The following is a 12,862-nucleotide window of genomic DNA, read 5'->3' on the forward strand; positions in this document are numbered from 1 at the left end:
CAGGCCCGATGTGGGACTCGAACTCATGGAACGTGAGATCATGACCTGAGCTGAAGTCGGTTGCTTAACCGACTGAGCCACCTAGGCACCCCTATTTTTTTAAATAAGAAAGAAGATTAGGTTATTTTTTAGGAGGTAATGAAAAGCACAGCTTTAATGATTCATTTTGGTACTCTAATTTACCCATTGATCTAGTCTTTATTTACATACAGACTATATAAGAAACATGTACTTATTGTTTATGTCTTTCTGATTGCCTCTCTAAAAGTATAAGATTATATAGGTTTTAGTACTGTGGAATTATGTATTAATAACTTCAGTAATCCACATATGACTTATTTATCAAGACTAAAAATTAATATAATTAGCATACCAAAAATGGTTTATATGATCTTGATAGAAAGGGGAGTCTTGAATCATAATATGGATAACAGTGAAAATAGTCCATAATCCCTCTAAGCTCTTTATATCTTTTTTTTAACCAGACTCTTAGATCCTCAGACAAACACTGAAATAGCAAACTACCCTATCTACAAAATCCTGTTCTGTGTCAGAGGGCATGATGGAACTCCTGAGAGTGACTGTTTTGCTTTCACTGAAAGTCATTACAATGCAGAGCTCTTCAGAATACACGTCTTCCGGTGCGAAATACAAGAAGCTGTAAGTCCTTACGAGAACTGTCTGCAAATGAAACTTCACCTGTACCCTCACTGTGTTGAAGTTATTGTAGTGTTTATTATGGTCACTTAAAAGCCAAATGAAATTCTGTGCTAATGTTTTATTTATTCCAGCCTGATGGGCTGAAATATAAAGAAACTAGAAGTTTGGGGAACCATAGTCTTCTTGCTGAGAGTGTCAGAGACCAGGGCTGCTTCTTGATTGGCTTAAATGGGCAAATTGGTTTCAGCAGTCACACATTAACAAACTGTTCTTTTAAAGCTAATTTTGTAGGATTATTTTTTATAATAAAGATATTCAGATCATCTCTAACAATTTAGGAAATTATTTTTCAGTTGGATTTCTCTTGTTCACAATCACTTCTTTTTTAAAAACCCCTTCTCATTTTAATGTTGTTTGCTTTCTAGGCCTAACAAGTTATGATAACTTAGCAAAAGAAATCAATGGGGGAAAGATGTATTACTCCCCCTCCCCACACATACACAAAGCAGGTAACCTTCAGCCTTAATAAAAGTATTTTATTTCTTGTGATAACAGCCTAACACATCTGTTGTAGGTCAGCCGGATACTTTACAGTTTTGCTACTGCCTTCCGCCGTTCTGCCAAGCAGACCCCACTTTCAGCAGCTGCTGCACCCCAAACTCCTGACAGTGACATCTTTACATTCTCTGTGTCTTTAGAAATAAAAGAAGATGATGGTAAAGGTTATTTTAGGTAGGGTATTTTATTCTATTTTTTTAAAGTGTGTATTAAAATGCTACATCATTTGTGGTTCACGAATGTCATATAACTTTCATAGTATAAAATGACTGCTTTTATAGGTAGAGTTTTTTATATTGTAAGTGATAAAGAAAAAAATAGATTTGCAGAGGAAAGATTTTTTACTATTAAAAATGTTTTAGATTTTAATTCCAGTATAATTAATATACAGTGTTATGTTTCAGGTGTACAATATAGAGATTCAAAAATTCTGTATATTACTCCGTCAGTGCTCATCACAATAGGTGTTCTCTTAATTCCCTTCACCTATTTGACCCATTCCCAGCTCCCCCATCCCACTGCCAGCCACCACTCCACTGGTAACCATCATTTTGCTCTCTATAGTTTGAGTCTGATTTTTCGTTTGTCACTTTTTTTTCTTTGTTTGTTTTGCTTCTTAAATTCCACATAGGAGTGAAATCATATGGTATTTTTCTTTCTCTAATTTTGGAAACAGCCCAAGTGTCTATCAATAGGTTGAATGGATAAAGAAGAGGTGGTGTATATATATGTACATATACACACATAAAATGGTGTATACATACATGCATGTATATAAGGTGGTATACATGTGTATATTTATACATATATATGTTAGAATAGTACTCAGCCATAAAAAAGAATGAGATCTTGCCATTTGTAACAACATGGATGGATCTAGAGGGTATAATGCTTAAGTGAGATATGTCAGTGAGAGAAAGACTGATTTCTTTCTTTTCATTCTTTCTTTTTTTTTTTTTGGCTGAGTAATATACCATAGAATGAATGTGTGTGTGTGTTGTGTATGTATTGTATACACAACACACGCACATATATGCACACATGCACATATGTATACATACATATACACACCCTACATCTTCTTTGTCCATTCATCTATTGATGGACACTTGGCCTGCATCCATAATTGGGCTGTTGTAAATAATGCTGCAGTAAACATAGGAGTGCCTATATCTTTTTTAATTAATGTTTTCATATTCTACGTGTAAATACCCAGTAGTGGAATTACTGGATCATTTGGTAATTCTATTTTTAATTTTTTGAAGAACCTCCATACGGTTTTCCATAGTGGCTGTACCAGTTTGCATTCCTACAAACTATTCACAAGGGTTCCTTTTTCTCCATATCCTCGCCAGCACTTGATATTTCTTGTCTTTTTTGATACTAGCCATTCTGACATGTGTGAGATGATCTCATTGTGGTTTTGATTTGCATTTCCCCGATGATTAGTTATGTTGAGCATCTTATCATATGTTTGTTGGCCACCTGTATGTCATTTCTTTTTATGTCTTCTACCCATTTTTAAATTGGATTATTTGCTTTTTGGGTGTTGAGTTGTATAAGTTCTTTAAATATTTTGGATACTAAACCTTTATTGGATATATGTCATTTGCAAATATCTTCTCCAGTTCACGAGGTTGTCTTTTAGTTTTGTTGATTGTTTCCTTTGCTGTGCAGAAGCTTTTTATTTTGATGTAGTCCCAATAGTTTATTTTCGCTTTTGTTTCCCTTGCCTCAGGAGGCATATCTAGAAAAATATTGCTGTGGCCCTGTGTCAGAGAAGTTACTGCCTGTGCTGTCACCTAGGATTTTTATGGTTTTAGGTCTCACATTTAGATCTTTAATCCATTTTGAGTATGTTTTTGTGTATGGTGTAAGAAAGTGGTCCAGTTTCATTCTTTCACATGTTGCTGTCCAATCTTCCCAGCATGATTTGTTGAAGAGACTGTCTTTTTCCCATTGTATATTCATTCCTCCTTTGTCAAAGATTAATTGACCATATAATTGTGGGTTTATTTCTGGGCTCTCTATTCTGTTCCATTGATCTATGTGTCTGTTTTTGTGCCAGTACCACACTGTTTTGCTTACTGCAGCTTTATAGTGTATCTTGAAATCTGGGATTATGATACCTTCACTTCTGTTCTTTTTCTTTTTTCAAATGTAAATTTTGAGAGAGCAAGAGCACACGCGTGTGAGCGGGGATCGGGACAGAGAGAGAGAATCCCAAGCAGATCCCAAATAGATTGAGCAGGGCTAGATCTCAGGAACTGTGAGATCATGACCTGAGCTGAAATCAAGAGGCAGATACTTAACCGACTGATCCATGCAGGCTCCCCTTGTTCTTATTTTTCAAGACTGTGCTGGCTATTCAGAGTCTGTTGTGATGCCATACAAAATTTAGGACTAATTTTTCTAGTTCTGTAAAAAATGTTGGTATTTTGGTAGAGACTGAATTAAATCTGTAGATTGCTCTGGACAGTATGGACATGTTAACATTTGTTCTCTCAGTCCATGAGCGTGGAATGTCTTTCCAGTTATTTGTGTTGTCCTCAGAGTACAGGGCTTTCACCTCTTTGGTTAAGTTTATTCCTAGGTATTTTATTATTTTTGGTGCAGTTGTAAATGGGACTGTTTTCTTAATTTCGCTTTTCCAGAGACAATATTTGAAGAATTTTGAAGCTATTAAAAAAAATTCTTTCATGTGGGAAAATATGTCCTATTACCATGTTCTTTTAGACTGCTGATGTGAAATATGACAGAAGCTAAGCCTGCTGGATTTGTAGCTGCTTTTGTTTTGCTGGGTTTTTTGGTCTTATTGGCTGGTTACTTTGTTTTAATAATCTAAAGATCTTAAGGCTGTTGAAATCAAGTTTTACTATTATAGTTTATCTGTATACATTGGAAGAGAAGAAATGAGGTATGTGTGTCTGAAGTCTTAACCTTGCAGATAGGGTCAGAAATAACTGGCTTGGGGTTTTAGGTATAATGATAATTCTTGGTAGTGAAAAGAACTCTGGGACAGAAATAAAAACTTTAGTTTAATTATTGTTACTATTAACACTGTGGCCTTTTCCAAGTTTCTTTATATCTCCTGGCAGTGGTTACCTTATCTATAAAATGAGGTGGCTAGATTCTAAAGTCCTTTCTAACTTTAAAATACTGTGGTCACAAGATGATTGATTTTTCTTTTCCCTCCATAACCCGTATCACACATTGGGTGCTTCCTGGATCATAATTGATTGCTGCATATTAAAGTCTCTTTCCTCCTTGACTACCTCATAAAATGAGTAAAATGGAATTACATCAAAATATGAATGATTTTCTACTAGTTTGCTTTTAAATTAGAAAGCACAATGGCTGGTTCATTTGTTTTGGATAACGCTTGGTCTCCCTGCAGACTTTTGGAACTATCCTGCCATCTGGTGGCAAATTTAGTGTACCGTGCAGCTTCACCTTTGATTTGTTCACTGAAGTATGAGACTTTGCTGTGGTGTGTGCCTTGCCATCAGCTGTGTTTCTGCTCTCACAGCAACCAACACTGGGATGTGCTGCTTCCCACCGAATGCATACCTACCCTAGGAAGTGGAAATTATAATCTACGAACTTTGTAATAGTTATTTTCCATTTTAAGGAACAAAAGTTTCTTTAAACTGCATTTTTTTTTCTTCAGTAAAGATATTTATGTAGATCCTGTTTGTAAATTTCAATTACAAATAGAAACAATTTCTAAGCTCTCTCAGAACCGTTAGGACTAGTTTTCTTCCTTCTGAACTCAGGCATGTTCAAGGTAGATCAGTCATCCCTGTTCTATTCACCCTCATACCAAGGAAATACTATATGGAAATGCTATATAGAAAATTTCTGGATGGTCATTTTGCTCTTCACATTTGTTGGGGCTTTGTTCTGTTTTTGTTAATGTGATTTTATTGAATTTGTAGTTTATAGTAGAAAAGAGTGTTGTGTAGCCTTATTATAATGAACTTGTTGAGAAGTTCTTTATCAGATTGAACTTGCTGAATGCAAATTTTTTTAAACCAGTGATTCTGTAATATCTACAGAATTTATCTGCAGAAATAATCACTGAGATACAGAGAGAATTATCAAGATGGTTGCTCCTCTTAACACTATATATAATAACAAAATTAAAAAGTGGAAATTGAATGTTAACCAAAATAGCATGATTAAAGTATGATGCATTTCATAATATTAAGTATCGAAACATTATGTTGTACACCTCAAGTTAACATAATGTTGTATGTCAGTTATATTTCACTAAAAACATAATATAATAGTGCACCCATATGATTTAGCACCTATCCAAAAAATAACAGTATATATAAGTAACCATAGCACAACATAAACTGTGGTTTTACTATAACATAAATATACATAAAGTGCTGTGGCAAGAATTAGTGCTCTTCTTTTCGTCCCTGAAAAAGTATGCTTCTTACGTTAATTAAAATTAGAAATCTACTTTCCATTTAGCCCTTGGGAAGATGGAGCATTTTCACTTATACCATTCAAAGCACTTTTTTGTCTCATTTAATCTACCACCTAACCCTATTAGATATGCTGGGTATTTAATATATTCCTTGTTTTATGGGTAAAGAAACCCAGAGAAGTTAAGCCTGGACCTCAGTATTGTAATTTATACAGTAGGAAGTAAATGTGAAATTATTTGGGTGGATCCATTCAGTGATATAATGACAATACTAGAAATACAATCCAGGGGCGCCTGGGTGGCACGGTTGGTTAAGCCACCCATTTCGGCTCAGGTCATGATCTCGGGGTTCACAAGTTTAAGCTCCACATCAGGCTGACACCTCAGAGCCTGGAGCCTGCTTGGAATTCTGTGACTCCCTCTCTCTCTGCCCCTCCCCTGCTATTTCTCTCCCTCACCTCTCTCCTCTCTCAGTCTCAAAAATAAACATTAAAAAAAAAAAAGAAAAGGAAGAAATTTAATCTAGAGTCCCTGACAGTAATGAAACGAACTTCCACTGCTTAACAGTCTCCACTCTGCTTCCTGTTAATATAGTTTTTCCTTGCACTTCAGCCTTAGGACGCCGGAAGCAACTGTATATCTTTTGTCTTTTTAAATACTGCTGAAAGGTGGGATTATGTGTATTTCTGTGTCAGCACGCACAGAACATAAACACTAGTGTATCTGTTGTCAGTTGAAAATTGATAACCTGTCTATATCCTTATAGGTGAAATTTCTGTCAACCACAAATACTTTTAACAGTTTGGTATGGAGTTTTTCTTTGCAGATGTTTGTCATTTCTAGACTCCTTTGATAAGGTTCTTTGATTTTCTAATCTGTTTCATGCAGTGTTTTTGAGTTAGTTACTGTGTAAGTGCAGATGGTCTTCAAACTAATTTTATTTCTTCAGAGCCACTTTTTAGTTTGAGTAGGTACTCAGAACTCTCATGTAGCCTTTTCTAATATCTTCTAATGGTTCTGCTGCCATTTTTTTTTGAGTTGTATAGCACTAAGACATAATTTATATTTGCTGCATGTTGGCTGATTGCCATAGGCAGATGTTTGCCTTTGAGAACAAAGGAGCTAGAGCAGGTGGTGTGTGAGAGAGTAGGAGATTATTTTGGTAAACTCTAATTTTAAGAATATTTTCAACTTTTTTCTTAAAGTAATGTTTAACTGTATCATTAGTATTGTTTTTATAATGCCTGCACATGTTTACAGTGTTATCACTGCTTGAGGGAAGTGTTAGGCAACAGCTTACTTTTTGGCCATATCTTATATCTCTGTTATTTTTTGAAGGCACCTTGTTTTGAAATTCAAAGACTCCATGATTAGGTATTTTTTCTTTATTTAAACAAATAAGGCAATAATTATTTATAAAAAAAACCTGACTAAACTGAAAAGAAACTAATGTTTTTTTGAGTGTCTGTGCTAGATGCTATGCTAAGGGCTTTACAAATATCTAACTTAATTTTTACAGCAACAGAAAATTAAAAAAACTAAAGACACATTTTAGGGAGCATAAGCGTTTTTTCTAGCTTAAATACATTGTTTAGCGGATTACATACAGTAATGGTAATATTTTCACATTAAGAGGCAGATGATGAGCTTTAAATTTCTGTTATGATTTGAAAACCAGGCACAGAAAAGAATCCTAGATTCAAGAGAAGTTGTTCTAGTATATGTCATAAGAAAATACTTTGCAAAATTAATGAAACATGTTGTCCTACAGTGCAGTTCCTAAGGAGAAGGACAGACAATGCTTTAAACTTCGCCAAGGAACTGATAAAAAGATTGTCATCTATGTGCAACAAACAACTAATAAAGAACTTGCCATTGAAAGGTAAACATTTTTAGTAAATTCAGCTTAAATATAAATTCTAGTTTTTATCAGTCTAGTGGAGTAACCATATACTATATTCAAAAATGTATTTGCAGGGTGCCTGGGTGTCTCAGTCGGTTGAGCATCCAGCTCTTGAATTCAGCTCAGGTCATGATCCCAGAGTCATGGGATTGAGCCCAGTGCTGGACTCTGTGCTGAACGTGGAGCCTGGTCGAGATTCTCTATCTCCCTCCGCTTTTCTGTCCTGCGCGTGTGCTCGCTCTCTCTCTCTCGCTCTCTCTCTCTCTCTTTCTTTAAAAAAAAAACAAAACAAAACACACACACCTATATATATATATATTCCCATATATATGAAAAATATGTTATTCTCTAGGGAATTCTTTTGGTTATTGAAGTGAATATTTCATTCACTTTGACTTATCTCCCATAAATCTGCAGCTAATATGCTGACTTCAACTGTGTGATAATAAAAGCCAAGCAGAATTTGTTTATGTAAATTCAAGAATTAAGGATTATTTGGGCAGTAGTTAATTTATTAATAATTTTAATGTGTCCTTTATCCATCAAGAAGAATTTTAGGTGACCTAATTTAAGCATCTTGTTTGTGTTATTTTTTTTCCAAATTTATGTCTCTTCTCTTTTTTTGGCAGGTGTTTTGGTCTTCTCCTTAGCCCAGGAAAAGATGTACGAAATAGTGACATGCACTTGTTAGATTTGGTAAGGATTGCTTTTTTTAAAAAAAATTTTTATTTTTATTTTTTAAATATGAAATTTATTGCCAAATTGGTTTCCATACAACACCCAGTGCTCATCCCAAAAGGTGCCCTCCTCAATACCCATCAACCCCCCTCCCCCCTGCCACCCCCCCATCAACCCTCAGTTTGTTCTCAGTGTTTAAGAGTCTCTTATGTTTTGGCTCCCTCCCTCTCTAACTTTTTTTTTCCTTCCCCTCCCCCATGGTCTTCTGTTAACTTTCTCAGGATCCACATGAGAGTAAAACATATGGTATCTGTCTTTCTCTGTATGACTTATTTCACTTAGCATAACACTCCAGTTCCATCCACATTGCTACAAAAGGCCATATTTCATTCTTTCTTATTGCCATGTAGTATTCCATTGTGTATGTAAACCACAATTTCTTCATCCATCAGTTGATGGACATTTAAGCTCTTTCCATAATTTGGCTATTGTTGAAAGTGCTGCTAGAAACATTGGGGTAAAAGTGCCCCTATGCATCAGCACTCCTGTATCCCTTGGGTAAATTCCTAGCAGTGCTACTCCTGGGTCATAGGGTAGATCTACTTTTAATTTTTTGAGGAACCTCCACACTGTTTGCCAGAGCAGGTGCACCAGTTTGCATTCCCACCAACAGTACAAGAGGGTTCCTGTTTCTCCACATCCTCTCCAGCATCTATAGTCTCCTGATTTGTTCATTTTAGCCACTCTGAGTGGCATGAGGTGGTATCTGAGTGTGGCTTTGATTTGTATTTCCCTGATGAGGAGCGACGTTGAGCATCTTTTCATGTGCCTGTTGGCCATCCGGATGTCTTCTTTAGAGAAGTGTCTATTCATGCTTTCTGCCCATTTCTTCACTGGATTATTTGTTTTTCAGGTGTGGAGTTTGATGAGCTCTTTATAGATTTTGGATACTAGCTCTTTGTCTGATATGTCATTTGCAAATATCTTTTCTCATTCCGTTGGTTGCCTTTTAGTTTTGTTGATTGTTTGTTTCCTTTGCAGTGCAGAGGCTTTTTATCTTCATGAGGTCCCAACAGTTCATTTTTGCTTTTAATTCCCTTGCCTTTGGGGATGTGTCAAGTAAGAAATTGCTGCGGCTGAGGTCAGAGAGGTTTTTTTCCTGCTTTCTCCTCTAGGGTTTTGATGGTTTCCTGTCTCACATTCGGGTCCTTTATCCATTTTGAGTTTGTTTTTGTGAATGGTGTAAGTGGTCTAGTTTCATCCTTCTGCATGTTGCTGTCCAGTTCTCCCAGCACCATTTGTTAAAGAGACTGTCTTTTTTCCACTGGATATTCTTTCCTGCTTTGTCAAAGATTAGTTGCCATATTTTTGTGGGTCTAGCTCTGGGGTTTCTGTTCTATTCCATTGGTCTATGTGCCTGTTTTTGTGCCAATACCATGCTGTCTTGATGATTACAGCTTTGTAGTAGAGGCTAAAGTCTGGGATTGTGATACCTCCTGCTTTGGTCTTCTTCTTCAAAATTACTTTGGCTATTCGGGGCCTTTTGTGGTTCCATACAAATTTTAGAATTGCTTGTTCTAGCTTCGAGAAGAATGCTGGTGCAATTTTGATTGGGATTGCATTGAATGTGTAGATAGCGTTGGGTAGTATTGACATTTTAACAATATTTATTCTTCCAATCCACGAGCACGGAATGTTTTTCCATTTCTTTATATCTTCTTCAATTTCCTTCATAAGCTTTCTATAGTTTTGAGCATACATATCTTTTTCATCTTTGGTTAGGTTTATTCCTAGGTATTTTATGCTTCTTGGTTTAAATTGTGAATGGGATCAGTTTCTTTGTCTTTCTGTTGCTTCATTATTAGTGTATAAGAATGCAACTGATTGCTGTACATTGATTTTGTATCCTGCAACTTTGCTGAATTCATGTGTCAGTTCTAGCAGACTTTTGGTGGATGTTATTGGGTTTTCCATGTATAATATGTCATCTGCAAAAAGTGAAACTTGACTTCATTGCCAATTTTGATGCCTTTGATTTTCTTTTGTTGTCTGATTGCTGATGCTGGAACTTCCAACACTATATTAAACAACAGCAGTGAGAGTGGACATCCCTGTCATGTTCCTGATCTCAGGGAGAAAGCTCTGTTTTTCCCCATTGAGGATGATATTAGCTGTGGGCTTTTCATAAATGCCTTTTGTGATGTTTAAGTATGTTCCTTCATCCCGACTTTCTCAAGGGTTTTTATTAAGAAAGGATGCTGAATTTTGTCAAATGCTTTTTCTGCATCGATTGACAGGATCATATGTTTCTTATCTTTTCTTTTATTAATGTGATGTATCACATTGATTGATTTGCGAATGTTGAACCAGCCCTGCGGTCCAGGAATGAATCCCACTTGATCATGGTGAATAATTCTTTTTATATGCTGTTGAATTCGATTTGCTAGTATGTTGGTGAGAATTTTTGCATCCATATTCATCAGGGATATTGGCCTGTAGTTCTCTTTTTTGCTGGGTCTCTGGTTTCGGAATCAAAGGAATGCTGGCTTCATAGAATGAGTGTGGAAGTTTTCCTTCCCTTTCTATTTTTTGGAACAGCTTGAGAAGGATAGGTATTATCTCTGCTTTAAATGTCTGGTAGAATTCCCCTGGGAAGCCATCTGGTCCTGGACTCTGTTGGGAGATTTTTGATAACTGATTCAATTTCTTCGCTGGTTATGGGTCTGTTCAGGCTTTCTATTTCTTCCTGTTTGAGTTTTGGGAGTGTGTGGGTGTTTAGGAATTTGTCCATTTCTTCCAGGTTGTTCAGTTTGTTGGCATATAATTTTTCATAGTATTCTGATAATTGCTTGTATTTCTGAGGGATTGGTTGTAATAATTCCATTTTCATTCATGACTTTATCTATTTGGGTCATCTCCCTTTTCTTTTTGAGAAGCCTGGCTAGAGGCTTATCAATTTTGTTTATTTTTTCAAAAAACCACCTCTTGGTTTCATTGATCTGCTCTCCAGTTTTTTTGGATTCTGTATTGTTTATTTCTGCTCTGATCTTTATTATTTCTCTTCTTCTGCAGGGTTTCGGGTGTCTTTGCTGTTCTGCTTCTATTTCCTTTAGGTGTGCTGTTAGATTTTGTATTTGGGATTTTTCTTGTTTCTTGAGATAGGCCTGGATTTCAATGTATTTTCCTCTCAGGACTGCCTTTGCTGCATCCCAAAGCGTTTGGATTGTTGTATTTTCATTTTCATTTGTTTCCATATATTTTTAAATTTCTTCTCCAATTGCCTGGTTGACCCATTCATTCTTTAGTAGGGTGTTCTTTAACCTCCATGCTTTTGGAGGTTTTCCAGACTTTTTCCTGTGGTTGATTTCAAGCTTCATAGCATTGTGGTCTGAAAGTGTGCATGGTATGATCTCAATTCTTGTATACTTATGAAGGGCTGTTTTGTGACCCAGCAGGTGATCTATCTTGGAGAATGTTCCATGTGCACTCGAGAAGAAAGTATATTCTGTTGCTTTGGGATGCAGAGTTCTAAATATATCTGTTAAGTCCATCTGATCCAATGTATCATTCAGGGCCCTTGTTTCTTTATTGATCCTGTGTCTAGATGATCTATCCATTGTTGTAAGTGGAGTATTAAAGTCCCCTGCAATTACCACATTCTTATCAATAAAGTTGCTTATGTTTGTGATTGATTGTTTTATATATTTGGGGGCTCCCGTATTTGGCACATAGACATTTATAATTGTTAGCTCTTCCTGATGGATAGACCCTGTAGTTATTATATAATTCCCTTCTTCATGTCTTGTTACAGCCTTTAATTGAAAGTCTAGTTTGTCTGATATAAGTATGGCTACTCCAGCTTTCTTTTGACTTCCAGTGGCATGATAGATAGTTCTCCATCCCCTCACTTTCAATCTGAAGGTGTCCTCAGGTCTAAAATGAGTCTCTTGTAGACAGCAAATAGATGGATCTTGTTTTTTTTTTTTTATCAATTCTGATACCCTATGTCTTTTGGTTGGCACATTTAGTCCATTTACGTTTAGTGTTATTATAGAAAGATATGGGTTTGGAGTCATTGTGATGTCTGTAGGTTTCATGCTTGTAGTGATGTCTCTGGTACTTTGTGGTCCTTGCAACATTTCACTCACAGAATCCCCCTTAGGATCTCTTGTAGGGCTGGTTTAGTGGTGATGAATTCCTTCAGTTTTTGTTTGTTTGGGAAAACCTTTATCTCTCCTTCTATTCTGAATGACAGACTTGCTGGATAAAGGATTCTCAGCTGCATATTTTTTCTGTTTATCACATTGAAGATTTCCTGCCATTGCTTTCTGGCCTGCCAAGTTTCAGTAGATAGGTGTGCCACTCGTCTTACCGGTCTCCCTTTATATGTTAGAGCATGTTTATCCCTAGCTGCTTTCAGAATTTTCTCTTTATCCTTGTATTTTGCCAGTTTCACTATGATATGTTGTTCAGAAGATCGATTCAAGTTACGTCTGAAGGGAGTTCTCTGTGCCTGTTGGATTTCAATGCCTTTTTCCTTCCCCAGATCAGGGAAGTTCTCAGCTATGATTTCTTCAAGTACATCTTCAGCACCTTTCTTTCTTCCTCCTGTGGAATCCCTG

At 36.2% G+C, this 12,862-nt stretch overlaps 1 protein-coding gene across 2 annotated transcripts in view; it reads left to right on the plus strand.

Moving 5' to 3' along the window:
- Positions 1–12,862, plus strand: part of RABGAP1 (RAB GTPase activating protein 1) — a 165,839-nt gene that overhangs the window by 42,218 nt on the left and 110,759 nt on the right. For both annotated transcript variants that reach the window (XR_001511510.2, XM_015543029.2), the window contains 4 exons: positions 486–660; positions 1,235–1,392; positions 7,431–7,541; positions 8,192–8,258. Coding sequence is in view for 1 of the 2 variants with exons in the window: in XM_015543029.2 (XP_015398515.2) it covers positions 486–660; positions 1,235–1,392; positions 7,431–7,541; positions 8,192–8,258 (511 nt within the window). In the remaining variant the exon portion in view is untranslated. The remainder of the gene's footprint in view (positions 1–485; positions 661–1,234; positions 1,393–7,430; positions 7,542–8,191; positions 8,259–12,862) is intronic.

Source organism: Panthera tigris, chromosome D4 (assembly GCF_018350195.1).
Source record: "Panthera tigris isolate Pti1 chromosome D4, P.tigris_Pti1_mat1.1, whole genome shotgun sequence".
Lineage (NCBI taxonomy): Eukaryota > Metazoa > Chordata > Mammalia > Carnivora > Felidae > Panthera > Panthera tigris.